The 20,861-nt window shown below is 34.8% G+C and overlaps 1 protein-coding gene across 1 annotated transcript in view; it reads right to left on the bottom strand.

Annotated features, from left to right (window-relative positions):
• The window catches only part of LOC127881306 (GTPase IMAP family member 8-like), an 80,850-nt gene extending 60,428 nt beyond the window's left edge, over positions 1-20,422 (bottom strand). The window contains exons 1-4 of the mRNA XM_052429059.1: positions 20,282-20,422; positions 19,410-19,486; positions 16,279-16,680; positions 1,394-1,441 (exon numbers count right to left, since the gene is read on the bottom strand). Coding sequence (XP_052285019.1) covers positions 1,394-1,441; positions 16,279-16,680; positions 19,410-19,485 — 526 coding nt within the window. The 5' untranslated portion in view covers position 19,486; positions 20,282-20,422. The remainder of the gene's footprint in view (positions 1-1,393; positions 1,442-16,278; positions 16,681-19,409; positions 19,487-20,281) is intronic.
• Positions 20,423-20,861: the final 439 nt, after the last annotated feature.

Below are 20,861 nucleotides of genomic sequence, written 5' to 3'. Positions count from 1 at the left end.
GTTTTTAGCTAAACTGAGCACAAAGTGCTCATGGTGAGCTTTTGCGATCGCCTTTTATTTTTTCAAATGGCCTGTCCTTATATGGGTATATGGGTATATTTACAATATGCATGTAATCCGATTTCCGCCCGGTATCTAAATTACGCCCGTAATCTAAGTTACGCCCGTAATTTTAACATTCCGCCTGTAATCTGAATTCCGCCCATAAACTGTTTTCCGCCCGTAATTTAAAATTCCGTCCCACCTCATTTACATATTTCGCCCCTGTTTTCCGCCCGGATTACGCCCGGATTACGCCCGGAATCCGCCCCTCTTCTTAAAATCATATATAGAAAAATACGCCTGGAAATATTTTTTACGCCCGGAATTTAGTTTGCGATTCCGTGCCGATTCCGGGCGGAACATTTCGTACAGGCTTCATTAAATGGAAGCAAAGTGCAAAAACATTTTAATATGCACTAAATTCGATAAAAAAAAAGGGTTTTAAGGGTTTTAAAAAGATGGCATTTCACCTTTAACTGATACTCAACTTTTGGGCATGGAATCGTAGATAACTTAATTGTTGATGTCTGTTACTTGACTTGCTAGTCATACAAATGTAGTTTTTGATATACACAGAAATTGTTTACACTTGAGTCAAATTATACAGAGGTGCTACAAGTATGGATGAAAGATGCTCATACTTATTTTAAAATGTGACTACATGTAAACAGAAAATGCGCTTAAACAGATATTCATCACAGTTGGTTGATTATTTGTATAAACATGATTTGACTGTAACTTGAGTATGGTTGAAAAGATTATGATAGTTGCTTCATTTCTGCAGATTTCAAATGTCAGGTGATTGTTTCAAGAATAGAATTACAGGAATTTCTCAAAAGGTACATATCATTTAGAAATAATCATGGAACTTGGTATAAAATTAAAGTGAATAGCAATGTGTTTACAACCTTTTTTCATCAGAGGCCAATATTCTGGTGAATGTTAAAACAAATCTGATATGTGCTTAATTGATAATGAATTTCATTAAGAAATATACATATGTACAGATAAAAGGCCATTTTAAGTGTACTATGCAAAATATGTTTTTATTTATTTTATTGACAGGAGTGTGCACATGACATAGGGGACTCCTTTATAGTATGCAATACTGTCAAAGTCTTGTTTTTAATTAATTGATACATGAAGGTTGCGCATCTCTTGGCATTATATACCTTTTGACTATTAACAAGAAAGATATAGTCTGTTTGTAGATTGCACAGTTTCCTTTTCGAAAATTGTCCGGACTACTGGGGGAGGGGGGATTTTATTCAAATTTTATTGGATGCTTACAGAGGTAAACTTAAAGGTGAAAAGCTGGGTTAAACAGCTATGGTGAAAAAGGATACATTACTATTTGTGTTTTCCATTAGTCTTGAGGGTTCTTCTGGTTTTTGCTGGCCTGAAAATAAATTGAGGTTTAATTTAGTTTCATTGTTGTTACATGACTTTTTCAAAATGAACTAAAGTATTGCATTTCATTGAATTACACAACTTCGAGTGGGCTTGGAGAATGTTACCAAATTACTCAACCAGCAATTTTAAAATAGTAAGCCTCACAAGTTTACCCTGTTGAAAGAAGGGGGTTGTTTTCTGTGTTTAGAGCTCACAGATCAATACAATACTGGCATGTTTATTTGCTTGTTTCCTGGACCTGGGAACTAAAATGGATATCATGGATCTCACTAAAAAACCTTCACAGCTGAATGACCTTAATGTGAAGGAATTTTTGCTGCGATTTTATTGGCAAAATTATGTCCTTCTGGTTTCTTTCTATTATAGAATAAAGTCACAAAAGATCGTTTGTGCTCAAGTACTCATTAATTACTGAGTGGGTTTTACTCAAACTATCACAACCTATATCAGGGTTACTGCTGTTGATCCCCATTGGTGCCAATGGCGACAAAGTTAAAATTCTGGCGACAAATTTCTGCAACTAACGACTTTCCGAAAAGCCACATTTTTTTCCGCTTAATATTTCATTAAAATGACATAAAACGCGCTGTTTACCAGCCGCTTAACTGCAGTCGTTATGCAAACGCTTTCAGTGATGTAAGCGTTACTGCAGAAATCAATGGAGCATGCCGAGTGTCTTAAAGTGGCAATTTTTTGTGAAAATTGCGATGATTTGGGGTGTTGTGACAAGTTATCTTAATTGGTTGTCAGTTTTATTGCTTCAAAGATAAGGTAACATTGAAATATACCGACTTTGCGCTTTAATGTTAAGTGTTTGTCACAGTGTAAGAAGCCGATACAAGACTGTTACTTTGACAACCATGAAAATCAAAAGGTAAAATGTAAGTATCAATTGTTTTGAGCAAAATCAGTGTAATTAGGAAATAATTAAACATGTTACATGTTTTGCTTCTATATAAATGTGACATGATATCTCGAGATCTGTTTCACTCTTCAAAATGGCTTGTTCAGAGTGTATAATGCCTTGTAGATAGTGAACGTTAGGTTCTGATAATGTTGATTTTCATTCAAAAATGCAAACCACTATGCATTCACCAGCTTACAAAAAACAAACCGTTGTTAATCAGAATTTCTTTTCCTTCAGTATGATTTCCAACAGGAAATCTATGCTGTATGATCTCTGTATATAAATCCTCAAAACTAATCAATTCATTCACTACACGATGTACTGTTTTAAAAAAAAGAAAACATTGTTATTTATAGCACATGATAATCAATTTGACATTTGATGTTCACAAATTCTTATTATTTTCATAAGACCTACAGCCTCCAATATACAAGCATTTCACTCCAGTGACCAGTCTATTTCGCTACTTTTAAAGTACAAAATGAAATTTTGTGACATATTCACACGTGACCACAGCTATATAAATACCGCACCTTGCACGAGGAAACTCATAGTCATTTTAGCGACCTATCTAGCTACACATAAGAGGACGCGGTTGTCCATTTTCTTGGTAAGTGACCACATGTATTTTTGTGAAATGAGTTTTATTCCATAGGCAATTGTTTATTTGATGATAATTATGAAGATGATGATTCAGTTGACAGCTGTGCTTGGGATTTGCCTATAAGGGCAGCCCAATATCTGAATCTTCGGCAACTTTGATAAATACTGCATGTACAAAACAGTGCCAAGTAAATAACATAATAGAAAAATACAAAGTGCCTGCTAACTGCGAATCCATACAGAAAGCGTTTAAAAAATATTTTATTAGTTCAGTTTGATTAACTACGGCACGTGCACGGAAGACTTGTTGCCATAAATTTTTGTTTGTTGCATATAACCACGTGTCATTTACTCTGCCAAATTGCTTGACGATGTCAAGCAAAGATAAAAGAGATAAGGACGATGTCCTATCTATTTTTCAATCTGATGAGGAAGAATTTTCTGGGTTTGAAACCGACAATATTCCGTCTCATAAATCGGTGGACAATTGTTCCCCGCCAAGGGCCCCCCAAATTAGTTAGCCTCTAAGGTTAATAAAAAACATTTCCCTTTCTGGAAAGAAAAAATCTGCGAAAACAGACACTGAAAATAAGAAAAATAAAGAGAACAAGAGATGTGTTTGTCAGAAACACAATGCCCCCTATTGCTCCGCTTTGAAATAATAAAAAAAAAAATTTTTTTTTTTTGACCTTTGACCTTGAAGGATGACCTTGACCTTGAACTTCCACCACTCAAAATGTGCAGCTTCATGAGAACGCCGATTTGATTTTTTTTTTGACCTTTGACCTTGAAGGATGACCTTGACCTTGAACTTCCACCACTCAAAATGTGTAGCTTCATGAGATACACATGCATGCCAAATATGAAGTTGCTATCTTCAATATTGAAAAAGTTATGGCCAATTTTAAAGTTTTCGGAAGGACAGGCGCCATATATTTGACATGTGACCTTGAAGGATAACCTTAACCTTCACCTTTCACCACTCAAAATGTTCAGCTCCATGAGATACACATGCATGCCAAATATCAAGTTGCTATCTTCAATAGTGAAAAAGTTATGGCCAATGTTAAAGTTTTTGGACGGACGGACTGGCGCCATATATTAGACATTTGACCTTGAAGGATGACCTTGACCTTCACCTTTCACCACTCAAAATGTGCAGCTCTGTGAGATGCACATGCATGCCAAATATCAAGTTGCTATCTTCAATATTGAAAAAGTTATGGCCATTAAAGTTTTCTGACGGACGGACGGACAGATTGACATACTGACACACTGACGGACAGTTCAACTGCTATATGCCACCCTACCGGGGGCATAAAAATAAAAGCGGTAATTTGATAGATTTAGACAATTTTGAATGAGGATTCGGTACAAATACTAAAAAATGTTTTAGCGTTGTTAAATTCTGCTCAGCCGAGTGTGACGGTTCAGTCGGAAGCCATAGTGAGTGGCGAAGACAAGCCTGATTCGGACGAAAATTATTCGGATATTGGAAACATCATGAGCATAAGGCGCCGGTACTTCTAAAGGCGTCTCTGAAAACAAAGTATTCCAGCATATGCAATATTAGCACTCCTCTCACATCTTACCTTTTCGGTGATGACATAACAAAGGAGTTAAAAAAGTGCGAAACAACTGTTAAAGTTGGCAAATTCTTTTATCCTAACAGATACCCAATCATGCTAGTACCTATGGCCCAATGCGAGTATCTCGTGGCAGAGGCACATACAGGGCAGGACCCTACAATGGTTATGTAACTGCAGGCATGATCCCTATTTTGTCCCTGGCAAAGTTGGTTTAGCCATATATCTCAAAGTTGCCACAGATGAAGGAACTGATATCTGATTCATTGACTGTCCTTTGGACAGATTCAATTCCAGCTGTCGGTAAACTACATAGATAATGTTATATTTTCATATATGCACCGACTTAAAATAAAAATTGTATTTTATTTTATTTGGCAGTGGTCCCATATATGGCAGACAGGCAACAATGCCTACACAACAGTATGGCCAGTTAAGATACGTGCATATTTATGCCAGTACACCAGCAAAGAAGTCGCCGTCGTGCACAGTAACTTCAGCCCCAAAGTAGAGGCGCAAAATTTAATGTTAAGGTATGCAATTTTGAAAGATTAATATCATGTTTTGACAAATGGGCAAAAATAACAACGCACAAATGGGTGTTACAAACAGTTCAAGGGTATCATATTAATTTTGAAACAAATCCAGTACAATCAAAATTACATGGAAAAATTTGTTTCAGTGAAAGTGAAAAAAGTCTTGTTGATCAAGAAATTAATAAAATGTTATATGAACATGCGATTGAATGTTCAGAACATTAGGATGGAGAATTCATTTAAAATTTATTTTTGGTTCCAAAACCTAATGGCAAGTTTAGGCCAATCATACTAAATCTAAAACAAATGAGTTTGTATGTTATGAGAAATTTAAATAGGAAACCTTGAATTTTGTTCTTGAATTAATACAACCCAAATGACTGGTTTATTATACTGAATTTACAATCTGCTTATTGGTCAATTCCCATAAGTAAAGAATATTCAAAATTTCTCAAATATGAATGGAGAGACCAATTGTATACATTTGTCTGCCTTCCATTCGGCTTTCATCAGCACCTTTTGTATTCATCAAAGTATTGAAGCCAGTATATGCTTCTTTTCGTAGTAGGGGTATCAGATGCTCATATTATATTGATGACTCGATTGGCATGAATACAGATAAACATTTATGTGCAAAAGATGGTGAAACCATGATTGAGTTATTAGAATCGTTGGGATTTGTTATAAACAATGAAAAATCCATCGTAATTCCTGTTCAAAGAATTACATATTTTGGTTTAATACTAGATTCAGTGAAATTTTTGGTATTTTTACCTGATGAAAAAGAACAGAAAATAAAGCAGGCTGCATCTCGATTACTTGCAAAAAGCAAAATTCCAATTAGGGAACTGCCATCTTTTATTGGTTTGCTGATAAATGCATTTTTGCTATTATGGAAGCCCAAATGTGCTACAGGAACTTAGAAAGGCAAAAGGTACAAGTTTTTAATGCAAATACAGATTACGATTAATGATCATGTTAAATTCAGATTCTTGCAATGAAATAAAATGGTGGTTGAATAATGTCTAAACGAAAAATGGAAAGGAGATAAGGCAAAAACCTATTTCTTTGTGGATTCAATCAGATGCATCTAATCAAGGATATGGGTCATATTGTGTACAAGAAAGGAAACGGTAAGGTGGTAGATGGTCATTGCAAGAAACAAATTACAATATTCATGTTTTGGAATTGCTTGCAATTTTCTTTGCATTGAAAATCTTGAGCTGTCGATAAATCCAAAAATTACATTGCTATTCAATCAGACTCGATGGTTGCACTTGCTTACATGAATAATTTTGGATGTATGCAGAATGTAAAAATGGATTCCTTGACAACAGAAATTTGTGAATGGTGTATTGCAAGGAAGCTGTTCTTAACAGCCTTTTATGTACCACGTGTTGAAAACATCCATGCTGATTTCTCCTCCAGAAATTTTTCAGACACTACTGAATGGATGTTAAAAAGACAAATATTTACCAGATTATCAACACAGTTAGTTCAACCAAATGTTGATTTATTTGCTTCGAGACTAAATTCTCAGTTGTAACATTATGTTTCATGGAAACCAGATCCCAATGCACTTTTTGTGCGGATGTTTTTTGTATGGACTGGTCAACATATATTCCATATACCGTAATTACTCTATGTTTTCGGACACTCGAAGTTTTCGGACACCCCCGATTTTAGCTAAAATAATTATTTTTCGTGACTCTTAATTTTCGGACACACGAGTTTTCGCCCATAATTAATGTCTCTAAGTTTTCAGACAGTATATTTTACAGCGCTATTTTACCAAATTTGGGTCGTGTTTATCTTATGACACTTTGATCATGGGGTTTTACAACCAGATTAACATGATAAAACCAGGCAGGTGCATGCCTGAGGGCAACGGACCATTACATTTGTGTTATTTTGTACATAACCTTGTAAACTGCTTTTCAAGAATGGTTTCGCCCGATAGCATTTGAATTGGTGCCGTATTAAGGAAGCAGTATGTTTCATGTTACCGGGTATATATCTTTGTTCCATATTATTTCAATAGACAACAACTATCGGAAATGAACACACAAAGAATTCATAGCTTTTTTATTGCGTTAGTTACAGGTTCATACTAGCGAGTATCGGTACATCACATGCTCATCTTTGAACTCGTTGGTCAAAGTACAACCTTTTAATAACTTTCTGTAAAATAAATTAAGCACATGCTTAAAATTATTTAAATTGCAGTGCAAACATACCGGTATATAAATGTAATTTATACTACCGGGGTATACGGCATGGTATTTTACAAGCACGTTGTATTACCGGTAGTCGTTGATACAATTGACGATGTTTTCGAACACTTCAATTTTCGACTCTAAGTTTTCGGACACCTGTAATTTGTGAATATTTTTCGTACCTAAGTTTTCGGACACGAAAAAAATAAAATATTTTTAAGGGTCCGAAAACATAGAGTAATAACGGTATTTCCTCCTTTTAGATTAATGGGAGCGATATTGAATAAAATCAATGAAGATAGTGTTGATAAAGCTCTTATTTCATGCCCTTATTGGAAAAACCAGACCTGGTTTCCAATGTTATTTACATTGTATAATCTGTTTACCTGTCAGGATACCAAGACAGAGACTTGTTGACACTGCCACACAATAAGGCGTTCAATCCAATGGGAAAGAATCTACAACTGTTTGGGGTGATTGTATCAGGACAGAACTCAAAAGTCAAGGCCTTCCAGAGGATGTTGCCAAACGTATCTTCAACAGTTGGCAAACTGGGACCAAAAAACATTATTCCAGTGCATGGAGAAAGTGGTGTTTGTGGTGTAATATTAGACAAAGTAATCCAGTTCGTCCAACAGAAAAAGTGATTGTGTCTTATCTTTTGTATTTAAAGAACATGAACAAATTGTATTGTGTTATTTGCACACATAAAGCAGTAATTTTAGAAACATTAAAAATAATAGATTATAAATTCAATATGTCCTTTATTCTTATTAACAGATTTATGAAAGTTTTGTGTTATATTAATTCTTCAAAACCCAGGTATCAAACAACATGGGATCTTAGTAAAGTATTAGATTTAATTTCAACATGGATGCCATTAAAAATGTTTACTAGCAAGTTACTAGTGTTGATTACTTTGTGTACGGCATCTTGTGTGCATACATTGAAATCTCTGTGTGTTAATAAGTGTGTGTTTGTAAATAATGATGTAACACTCAATTGTTGCGATCAATTGAAGATTTCTAAACCAAGGAAAAATTATTTTCTCAAGTTGATGAAGAGCCAAAATTATGTCCAGCTCGGACATTGAAAACTTACTTGTACTTGTCAATAACCAAGTATCTTAGAAAAGATGTTCAATTGTTCATTTCGTATTTTACTTATTAGTCAGTTTCTACTAATACATTAGCAAGATGGCTTAAACAGGTTTTATTTATGGCAGGTATTAATGTTAACACATTTAAAGCCCATACTTATAGAGTGGCATCAGTTTCAGCGGCTGCCATGGTTGGATGTAAAACTTTTAAGATTTTGAAAACTGCAGATTGGTGCACTGCTAAGAAGTTCTATTTACGAGATATCGGTGATGACATTAATCAACAAAATAGTACATTATTAAGTGAAGCTGTATTGTCTTGCAGACATTAATTTTCTGTTCTGGTTGGATATCTAAGTATCTTATTATTTTTAGATACTTAATTTATAACTGGTATTTATATTGCTCCAGAACTTTCTAAGTTGATGTAATGTACTTGGATCAGTATTTCATTATTCATGGCCAAGTTTGTTGTATTATTATTGTTTGTTATAACTGATTGAAACTGCGTTTTTATTTTAAACCTTATATGCTATATTAAAGGGGCCTTTTCACAGATTTTGGCATGTTTTGAACTTTGTCATTAAATGCTTTATATTGATAAATGTAAACATTGGATCTAAAAAGCTCCAATAAAAAATCAAAAATAAAATTAAAAAAGGAAAAAAAGTAGCCTGCAGCAGGGCTCGAACCAGTGACCCCCGGAGTCCTGGAGTAAAAAACCAATTAGACCGCTCGGCCAATCTGCCATGTCTGTACGAGAGAAGTATTTTATACTTTATATAAGTAATCTTCGTAGTTTCACAAAATTAATCGACAACAACAGAACTCTCCAAATTATTCAATCGTTTTGCGTTGCAACGCTTTATAATTTTCAGGTTTTTAAATCGTCAAAAGATGCAAATAATGGCTATATTTGACCATAGTAAATGTTCAGTATTTCTGTTTCCTCACAAATATCATAACTAAAACGAAAATTTGCGAATCTGAAACAACTTTTTTCAATTTTGTCAACTTACCAAAACGTGAAAAGATCCTTTTAATATAGATAATATGGATGTTATATTGATATATATGTGGTAATAGTTGCATACAGTGTACATGTATATGTTTACATATGTAGACATTCATTGAATTATGCATTATGACACATAAGATTGATAAAACTGAGTAATTGCCTGTTCTATTTATGTTGTCGTCTTTAAATATGCTTGTATATTGGAGGCTTGAGGCCTTATGAAAATAATGGACCCCCCATCCAAGCACTTGTGTGATGGATGGGGGGCATTATTGGAAATAAGGCAGGAGGCCGAAAATATACAAGCACCCACCCTCGAATGGAAAAATTATGTTCTAATGTGCCCACCCATTGTAGATTTAGAACCATATTAAATGTTTGAGTAGTTTACAACAACATAAATTCTGACTTTAAAACCTATGAGTTTCCTCGTGCAAGGTGCTGTATTTATATAGCTGTGGTCAAGTGTGAATATGTCACAAAATTTCATTTTGTCCTTTAAAAGTAGCGAAATAGACTGGTCACTGGAGTGATATGTTTGTATATTTTCGGCCTCCGGCCTTATTTCCAATAATGCCCCCCATCCATCACACAAGTGCTTGGATGGGGGGTCCATTTTATTTGACTGTGTTGTGTTATGGGCTCCTGTGTAGTAGGTCATATGCTAGAACACATTTATATTATTTATATGCTAAACGATTTGTAATTGATTACTATAAGTATTATATGAATATTATATTTCCATTTTTGTGATTACCAGAAAGCTGCTGGAGCTCCCAAACTGTGGCAACAAATGCAGGCTGCTAAGGTGTCAATCAACAAGACTTCCAACTGATTGATTATTGAATGTGCAGTTATTACATGAATTTGTTGAATGTGCTGTTATTATTAATAATACTGTTAAATCAATTTATTAAACATACTGTAAGATGCTGAGATTTGTTATTAGCTCCACTGGCCAGAGGCCAGCGGGGCTTATGTCATGGTCCTGTGTCCGTTGTGCGTGTGTGCGTCCGTGCGTTAACTTTTTCTTTAAACATCTTCTTCTCCTAAACTATAAGTCCAATTCTGATAAAACTTCTCACAAATAATCCTAGGGTGAACCTCTTTCAAATTTGTTCAAATTATGCCCCTGGGGTCAAATTTGACCCCGCCCCAGGGGTCAATGAATTGAACATATGCTTATATAAAGCCTATTTTGTGCAAACTTTAAAAATCTTTTTGTCCATAACCATTGGGCCTAGTGCTACCACATCTGGTATGTAGTGACATTTAATAGTTCTCTACTTTCTTTGTTCAAATTATACCCCTTGGGTCAATTTTGACCCTGCCCCAGGGGTCACAAAAATGAACATATGCTTATATAAAGCCTATTTTGTGCAAACTTTAAAAATCTCTTGTCCATAACCGTAGGGCCTAGGGCTACCAAATTCGGTATGTAGTGACATCTAATAGTTCTCTAATTAGTTTGTTCAAATTATGCCCCTGGGGTCAAATTTGACCCTGCCCCGGGGGTCACAAAAATGAACATACCCTTAAATAAGGCCTATTATGTGCAAACTTTAAAAATCTCTTGTCCATAACCGTATGGCATAGGGCTACCAAATTTGGTATGTAGCGACATCTAATAGTCCTCTACCAAGTTTGTTCAAATTAAGCCCATGGGATCAAATTTGATCGTTCCCCAGGGGTCACAAAATTGAACTAATGCTTATATTGGGCCTATTTTGTGCAAACTTTAAAATCTTCTGTCCATAACCATTGGGCCTATTTCTACCAAATTTGGTATGTATTAAAATCTTAAAGTTCTCTACCAAGTTTTTTCAAATTATGCCCCTGGGGTCAAATTTGACCCTGCCCCGGGGGTCACAAAAATGAACATATGCTTAAATAAGGCCTATTTTGTGCAAACTTAAAAATCTTCTGTTCATAATTATAGAGCCTAGGGCTACTAAATTTGGTATGTAGTGACATCTAATAGTCCTCTACCAAATTTGTTCAAATTATTCCCCTGGGCTCAAATTTGACCCTGCCCCGGGGGTCACAAAACTGAACATATCCTAATATAAAGCCTCTTTTGTGCAAACTTTACAAATCTTCCTGTCCATAACCATTGGGCCTAGGGCTACCAAATTTGATATGTAACTATGTAGTGACATCTTGTAGTTCTCTACCAAGTTTGTTCAAATGATGCCCCTGGGACCAAATTTATCCTTTGAAGGCTCCCATAAAAAAAGTTGTTCAAGAAAATTTGATTTGTCAAAAAACATGGCCACAGGAAGTCGTTGAACTTTACATGTTTATGCATTTTTGCTATTTATTCATTATGGGATGAATAAACTATTGTCTTCTCAAACTAAATGTTTATCAAAATACACTTGGAATAACTTTTTAATTATAAGAGATAAATGCATACATGTCGAGCGTGAAAGGTAGACCAACATGTTAACTATCCATAAATCCCTTTACCAAACAACACATTTTGGACTGCCCCAAATTGAAAGAGATTGCAGACGAGAAATAATATTGTAAAGGACTATTTATAAATTGGCTGGGTGAGGTAGAAATCATGATTGTGATAAAAGTAGAAATTGCTCATCATGAGCCATTTCTCCTTTTTGAAACCGGAAGTCCTGTTTTCAAAACAAAAACAAACTCTTCAGAAGGAGTTATGGTCTATTGGAAGGTCGAGAATGGCATTTGGTAACTTAATCATCCCATATCTACAAAGAAATTAAATTTATAAGCTTTTTTTGCCGTTAATATGATAACCCATCAGTTCAAAAGCACGATTGAAAACATTTATGCATATGTGCGGACCAGTCTAAGACGTTGTTTACATAATTAGTTCGAAGGTCACAACAACAACAACAAACCTACATGCATGCATACAAATACAAATACAAATTTTATTTAAAGTCGGTTTGTACAGAACAAATATAACATTAGCGATGTATCGCTATTGACCGACATAAAATGGGACATGCATGGGAATCAAGTCTTTTTGCGTCTGTTTGTAGACATTATCTTTACTTTTTGAAGGATCGGAGATGTTTATCAATAAAAAATCTATCAATACATGTAGGCAGATGCACAACTATTTATTTTTTTTTTTTTGGAAATCAATGTTTATACAGACCATCGGAAATTGGGTCACGAAGCTGTGGGAAAAAATATGGATTTTGTTGTTTTCTTCTGATTTTCTAGTAAACATGAGATAAAACCCTGTCATTTAGTACCATTTTAGATCAGATGGTGACTGCTTACAAAGGAATTGAAGTAAGAACATGTGTTATGCATGTTTATCTTATAAACTGAAAAAAGTCGGGTTTTATTTAAATATGTTGAAAGTGACCATATATCCGGATAAAAATACTTCAGATGACATGTTTATTTCATGTCTTTTTTGTAGTGTTTAAACCAGTTTAATAATTAAGAAATAATCAACGGGTTACCGTTGGTTATTGCGGTAATAACCAACGGTATCGAGTTCCGATGCGTAGAAATTAAACAACGAGGGGGTAGCCCAAGTGGTTTGAAAACAAGCATCGGAATGACATACCGTTGGTTATTACCGCAATAACCAACGGTTACCCGTGGATTATTTCGATTCTAACACGATTTCATTAATAAGTTATCCACGATTTAAAGGTTATAAATGAGAATTATATTAACCGAACGTCCTCCACTTTTCCGCGAAAACGTGACGTCACCACAACAATTACAATCAAATGACGTGGCCTTCATTCATAAAATGTGCGCGGACAATCAAAGTGACGTCACTTTAAACAACCGTTGGTATATCGCGGTAATAACCAACAGTAGTTTTCCATCTTTGTATATAGAAAACAAGTCATGTGCCGTGGTAGAATATCTTATTGATTTTAAAAACACAACTTCCATGAACATAGAAAAGTCAATATATGATACTGCATGTTAAACTCATACTTTGTATCCAAGAGAAGGTGTTGGAATTAATGAAGTGATTGCACGCTTTTTTCGCATAAAAAAACAGTGGAGCGATACAGGGCCATCATGGCTCTCTTGTTATTTTAATAACATGATCTTCATTGCCCCAATGAAGCCCCAGTGTGGCGACAACTTTTTGAATTTGGCGAAAGTAAGTGGTGACAACTTTTTAAAGCCCAGAGGGAACCCTGCTAAATGTGCATATGATGATAAAAGAAAGAATTGTGTTTGCAACCAATTTAGGCAGTATTTTGGTTGTTTGTAATTCTTTTTTTTAGCTCATCTAAGCACAAATTCTATCTTGTCAACTTTTACCTTATTAACACTGAAGAGGCCAGATTTTTAATCCAATCTTAATTCAACTTTGTGAGAATGTTAATATTGTGTCGACAATAGCAAGGTTGAGTTTAAATCTAGGTCATGTGCGTCCAAAAAAACAAAGTCACAAGGGCAAATCTTTTAAAACCTTGTTATCACTTTAGAGGTCACATTAAAAACTCAATCATGATGCAATTTATTCTGTCAGAATATTTATCTTGTCAATATAAAGGTTGACTTTGAATCTGGGTCACGTGCATAAGCAAAACTAGCTCGCCAGGTCAAATCTTAGAAAAACATTGTTTATATTCAAGGGTGCACATTTACTACCAAATTTTATAAAACTTGGCAGATTGTTTATCTTGCTAATATGAAGGTAATGCAAGTCTTCAACAATTTTTGTTACCGTAATTACTCTAGTTTTAGGACACTCCAAATTTTCGGACACTCCCTTTTTTGCCGAAATAATTATTTTCCTTGACTCAAAAATTTCGGACATTCGGCTTTTCGTAAATCATTTATGACTCTAATTTTTCGAAGAATATATTTTACAGTGCTATTTTACAAGATGTCTTCCCTGATCTGGTGTCACTGCCAATCAATTGCGTAATTGGGTAAATAACCATGTATATGGGTAATAAACAATGGTTTCACCACAGAGAGATAACTGTTACAAGTAATAAACGCTTCAGAACGTAATGCACCCCTATTACTATACAAACAATTGAAGGTGTTAGACTACAACTGACAAACAAGCAAAGAATTTATAGTTTGCAGATTTTTATTTAAGTGCATTGATTACAGGTTCATACTTGTGCTTATTTTTGTTGCAGTGTACTGAGGGGAATGGGTGGTCGAAACAGACGCTAAACTTTTTATGAAGCCAAAATTGCTTAACGATTTGCTTTTGACTTCACTAGGCTTTAATTTCTTTCTGTAATACCTACTATTGTGACTCAAGGCAAATATTGCTGGGAGCATAAGAAAATTCAGACTGGTTTATATTTTGCAATAATATACAGTATTTAATGTACGAATGTAATGTTAAATGTTTAAACCAGTCATTGATTGAGAAGTCAAATTGGCCGCAAGTTAAAACGGTCTCGAAATACATCAAGTTGGCGTTTTTGGGGATTGTTTACTCGATTTTGATTGGTATTTTTTGTATTTTTTCGGATATTGGGACGGGTCCAGTTCATTTTGGGAATGGGTCCGTAGGTCATTGGGAACGGGTCCAGTAAAAAAACACTGGGGTTAATTTTTTGAGAAGGGGGTGGTCATGTTGTACACTTCTTTTCAAAATTTGAAAATACAAATAATGAATACCAACATTAAAGATATCACATGAATACCTGACATTAAAGATATCACATAACACCACCACTTTTTGCTGGAGTTAAGTGGGTTCATATTAAATTTTGTAGAACAGGAGATGATGTGCATTGCCTAATAGTATGAAGCTTGGTCATCAGTATGTTAATTTTGACCATATCTAAGCCAAATCTTAGTCAAGCAGGGGTCAACATCTAGGACAGAGATACCCTAATTTTTCCAACAATTAACTACAAAGACAAGATTGATTTTCATCTTTTTACAGAATAGAATATGGCTGTTGATTTATACCTTCAGCATAATAAATCAAACTGCATAAATTAATATCTAACTTTCCATGGGTATGTTCTTTTTAAATATAATTTTACTGAAAAAAAGTGTTTTATTTGTAAACCTAATGTGTAGTTAGAAAAAAGTACAGAACCATATTTGTCTATTTCTGATCGACCTGACATATAGAGTCCAACCCATACTGCTTTCACCTTGTGGGGTATATCTGCCCATATTAAGTCTATTATTGATTTTGCATTTAAATGTATATCCATGCTTGCATATATCATATTGCCAGAAGGTGCTGCAAGCAGCGTTCTATCACATGTACTTCACTTAAAGAAAACTATTTTCAATTTTGGGCTGCATTCATGTTGCTGTCATCAACAGCTATTTTGTTGGTTTGTATCATTTGAAAAATCGCTAAAAATGTACGCATTATGTGAATATTTTGGTTAAATTTACTAAATGTAGTGAAATATTCCACTCTGTGCAGAATGATGCCTTGGTAAAATAACATTTTAAAAACAATCAACCTTCCCTGATGGTTCCTTAATCAGAACAACCAAGTAAAGCAAGTAAACATGATGATGGTTAAAAAATTAACAAGGCATACATTTTATCATCGTTTATTCATTTTGATGCAGATGACCTGTCAGTTTTTTCAGGTTATATTAAGAACTAAAAGCCTTGGAACAATATTATATATTGTTTGCAAATTCTAATAATATTAACTCAGGTGAGCGATCTAGCACACTGAGAGACCTCTTGCTTTTGATTGTGGTTAAACATTTCAATGCGTATATTGTGATTAAGTGACTAGGTCCCTGAAAATCTGTTTGTTCTCCACTAAATCATGTGAATCAGCAGAACAAAACTTAGATATAATATATATTATTATTATCATATATTAGATAATTAACAAAAGAAAATAATTATGCATAGAATAAATCATTGTTATGACATTACCTGTTTGTGATCCTGTGTATATTTCATGATTTTTCAGAGAATGGGTTGTTTGCATAACAGGAATTGTTTCTTGAAACTCTAGGGGGTGATGTGCTGGTGGTGGGTTATGGCCAGCTCCTTGTGAATAGTATGCAAATTTATAAGACCAAGAAGATGGTGGATTTTGCGATGTTGGTTGGTCATGGCCATGTCCTTGTAAAGAATATTCCATTTGATAAAACTGAGTGCCTTGTTGGTGTTGTAGATATTGTTGGTTATGGCCATCTGCCTGTAGAAAGTTTGGATTAAAATAGAGGTGAGGACCTTGTAGATGTTGTGGAGATGGTTGGTTATGTTCATCATCCAGGCAAGGTACCAGTTCATGTTTTCTTTGTCCTCTGCCTTGAACTTGACCATTGTCATCTTAAACAAAAATAAAGACATGATATTTTATTGAAAGCTAATAAATTCTCTGTTAATGAGATTAACTTTTTAAGTATCTTAGTCCACATACTCAAACAATAAATGGTTAAGTGTTTTTTTTTCATGTAACATCGGTCCGCCATTAATAATTGACAAACGCTTACAAACTGCAAATTAATATTTTACCACTCATTTATTAACATAAAAATTCTTCAACAGAAAGTGTTATTATTAATTAACTAACTTCAGGACAAAAACCATTAAACTTTCAGCATTTTTTCTTATTTATATGAGCAGTCTCATTGTCTGTCTGGGTGATGCTTTGTGTGCCACACTTATTCAAACAAGGGCTGTTTGTAAAAATTGCATGCCCCCCATATGGGCTCTCAGTTGTAGTGACAGCCATTGTGTGAATATGTTTTTTGTCAAAATGACCTTGACCTTTGACCTAGTGACCTGAAAATCAATAGGGGTCATCTTCGAGTCATGATCAATGTACCTATAAAGTTTCATGATCCTAGTCATAAGCGTTCTTGAGTTATCATCGGGAAACCATTTTACTATTTCGGGTCACCGTGACCTTGACCTTTGACCTAGTGACCTGAAAATCAATAGGGGTTTTCTGCCAGTCATGATCAATGTACCTATGAAGTTTCATGATCATAGGCATAAGCGTTCTTCAGTTATCATCCGGAAACCATTTTACTATTTCGGGTCACCGTGACCTTGACCTTTGACCTAGTGACCTGAAAATCAATAGGGGTCATTTGCCAGTCATGATCAATGTACCTATGAAGTTTCATGATCCTAGCCATAAGCTTAATTCTTGAGTAATCATCCGGAAACCATTTTACTATTTCGGGTCACCGTGACCTTGACCTTTGACCTAGTGACCTGAAAATCAATAGGGGTCATCTGCAAGTCATGATCAATGTACCTATGAAGTTTCATGATCCTAGGCATAAGCTTTCTTGAGTTATCATCCGGAAACCATTTTACTATTTCGGGTCACCTTGACCTTTGACCTAGTGACCTCATAATCAATAGGGGTCATCTGCGAGTCATAATCAATGTACCTATGAAGTTTCCTGATCCTAGCCCTTCTTGAGTTATCATCCGGAAACCACCTGGTGGACGGACCGACCTACAGACCGACCGACAGACCAACAGACCGACATGTGCAAAGCAATATACCCCCTCTTCTTTGAAGGGGGGCATAATTAGGTAAACAAGCATAGTAAAGTGGCATCCATACCCATGGACACATTTCTTAATAAACACATGCATTGTCCAAAAGCAGTTTTGTTGATGTTTACTTTTAGCTCACCTGAGTACCAAGTGCTCAATGTAAGGTATTCTGATTAACCCTATGTAAAGCATTCGTTGTGATGTTGTGTTGTCAACATTAAGCTTGACCACTCTAGAAGCCACATTTTTATTCAACCTTGATAAACTTTAGTCAGAAGGTTTATCTTGATAACACCTAGGCCAATTTTGAAACTCTGTCATGTTTGTCCAAAATCTAGCTAGGTCACCAGGAAAAATCTTACAAAAACCTTGTGACCACTCTAGGGGCCACATTTTTCATCTAATATTCATGTAACAAGGAGTGAGTGTTTATCTTGACAATATCTAGGCCAAGTTTGGATCTTGGTCACATGGGTCTAACAACTGGTTGTCTAGGTCAAATCATAGAAAAACCTTGTTACCACAATGCAGACCTTATTTGTTCAACCATATTTTTATGACATTGGGTCAAAATGTTAAACTTGACACACTATAAGCCCAGTTTGTATCTGGGTCATGTATTTTGAGAAACTAGGTCACCATGTTAAATCAATGAAAATTCTTGTAACCACTTTACAGGCCCCATTTATGACTCAATCGTGATGAAACTTAATAAAAATGTTAATCTTGGCAATAACAAGGTCAAGTGTGAGTCTGGGTCAGGATTTTCTAAATACTAGGTCATACATGTAATTTCTTAGACATTGTTACAATCCAAGAGGCCACATTAATGACTCAATGTGAATAAAACTTGGTCAGAGTGTTTATCGTATTGGCAATGTCTATGTTGGATTTTATTCTGGTTAATATTTAACAAAAACCTTGCTCAAATCGTAAAAACTTCTCAAGATGCCAAATTTATGGATCAATCTGGATGAAGCATGGCCAGAACGTATAGTTAGCTTGACAATATTAAGAAGAAGTTCAAATCCCCTGCATCAAAAAATAGGTCACCAGGTTAAATCTGAGAAAAAGCTTGTTACTACTCTGTGTGCCACATTTATGACTCTGTCTTGATTAAACTTAGTCAGAATATTTATCTTTATGATATGTAGGCAAGGTTCAAATCTAAGTCATCTGCATGCAAACAACGTGTCACCTTGTCTAATCTTAGATAAACCTTGTGACCATTTTAGAAGCCACACTCATGACTTAAATTTGAGTAATCTTGTTCACAATGTTTATCTTGATAATATCTAGGACATGTTTTATTTTGGGTTAAAATGCGCCTCAAATCTTTAAAAAGTTCTCACCAATATAGAAGAATATTATTTTAAACTGCTTAGCAATGCTCCAGATCGTATGGACTACTAAAATCTTAGCTGCGTCTCGACACTTACAACAGCCTTCATAAAACATAAAATTAGCAGATCGCAATTGAAATCATAAGTCATGGATTTAAGATGAAATCCATTTATTAAATGGCCTCCTGCATCACTTACTTTGAGTGCTTTCACCACAAAATGAGCAGAATCGGGCTCCATCTGAAAGTTGTTGTCCACATGCACAACAGAACATCCTGCAATAAACATTCTTTTGGTAAATCAGAAATGGACATAGTTACTTTTGGTGGGGGGGGGGGGGGTGTTACTTTATTACTTATTATTATGTAATTATGTAGTTTAATATACGTGCATTTCATAGGAAACATTTTATGTGGTGAATATGATATCAAGTGAAAAAAAGAACACAACAATGCTTACACCTTTGTTTTTTATGTCGCCCACCACTATATTGGGGGACATATTGTTTTTGCCCTGTTTGTTGGTCTGTTTGCGCCAACTTTAACATTTTGCAATAACTTTTGCTATATTGAAGATAGCAATTTCATATTTTGCATGCATGTGTATCTCATGGAGCTGCACATTTTGAGTGGTAAAGGTCAAGGTCATTCTTCAAGGTCAAAGGTCACAAAACTAAATCAAAGCGGCGCAGAAGGGGACATTGTGTTTCTGACAAACACATTTCTTGTTATTTAATAACTTAAAAAACCCGTAAAATTCTACCTTTATTTAAAAGTCAGGATATACACTGAAAATCTTTTTCAGAAATATTTGTATTTAAATCTGAACAACACCTGTAAAGACTTTGAATCAACTATGCTTACTCAAGTGATAAGTGATTTAATAGCACTATTCCAAAACATAAGGTACCTTTACATACCTGCATTCTAATGAAATGTTTGTTAAAAATTTAATCAATCTAATAAATTAATCTTATAATAGATATATTTTAAGTATGAACCAGTTTGCTGTTTATTTCAAACAGCTAAATTTGTTGATGGAATTTAACCAACTAAAAAATATAATATTACCTGTAATATGACTTCTTTTTCTTCTTACAAAAGTTGGTAAGTGGAAAAATTCCTAAAATGAGACACGCTCAATCTTTTGCTTTTCAATGTTGTAATCAGCACATGTAGGTGGTTGCAAACTAGATACAAGGTACAAAGTTTGTATTATCTTTTTAGCTCACCTGAACACAAGGTGCTCGTGATAGGATATAATGTTTGCCAGTTGTCTGTTGTGTTTGTGGCATCAATCTTTTATTACAATCCTTTAAAAAAACATCAAACAGAAATATATATTTGAAAAAAATATTTGCTGTATATCCTAACCTTGAAATAAAATTAGAAAATTTACATTTGTATGCCCCCGGATCAAATGATCGGGGCTATATTGTTTTTGGCCTGTCTGTCCGTCATTGTGTGTGTCTGTCATTCTGTCACTCTGTCCCAAAACTTTAACCTTGGTCATAACTTTTGCAATATTGAAGATAGCAACTTGATATTGGGCATGCATGTGTATCTCATGGAGCTGCACATTTTGAGTGGTGAAAGGTCTAGGTCATACTTCAAGGTCAATGGTCAAATATATGGCTTCAAAGCGGCGCAT

Source organism: Dreissena polymorpha, chromosome 5 (genome assembly GCF_020536995.1).
Source record: "Dreissena polymorpha isolate Duluth1 chromosome 5, UMN_Dpol_1.0, whole genome shotgun sequence".
Taxonomy (NCBI): Eukaryota; Metazoa; Mollusca; class Bivalvia; order Myida; family Dreissenidae; genus Dreissena; species Dreissena polymorpha.
This window is presented reverse-complemented; position numbering and strand designations above follow the sequence as displayed.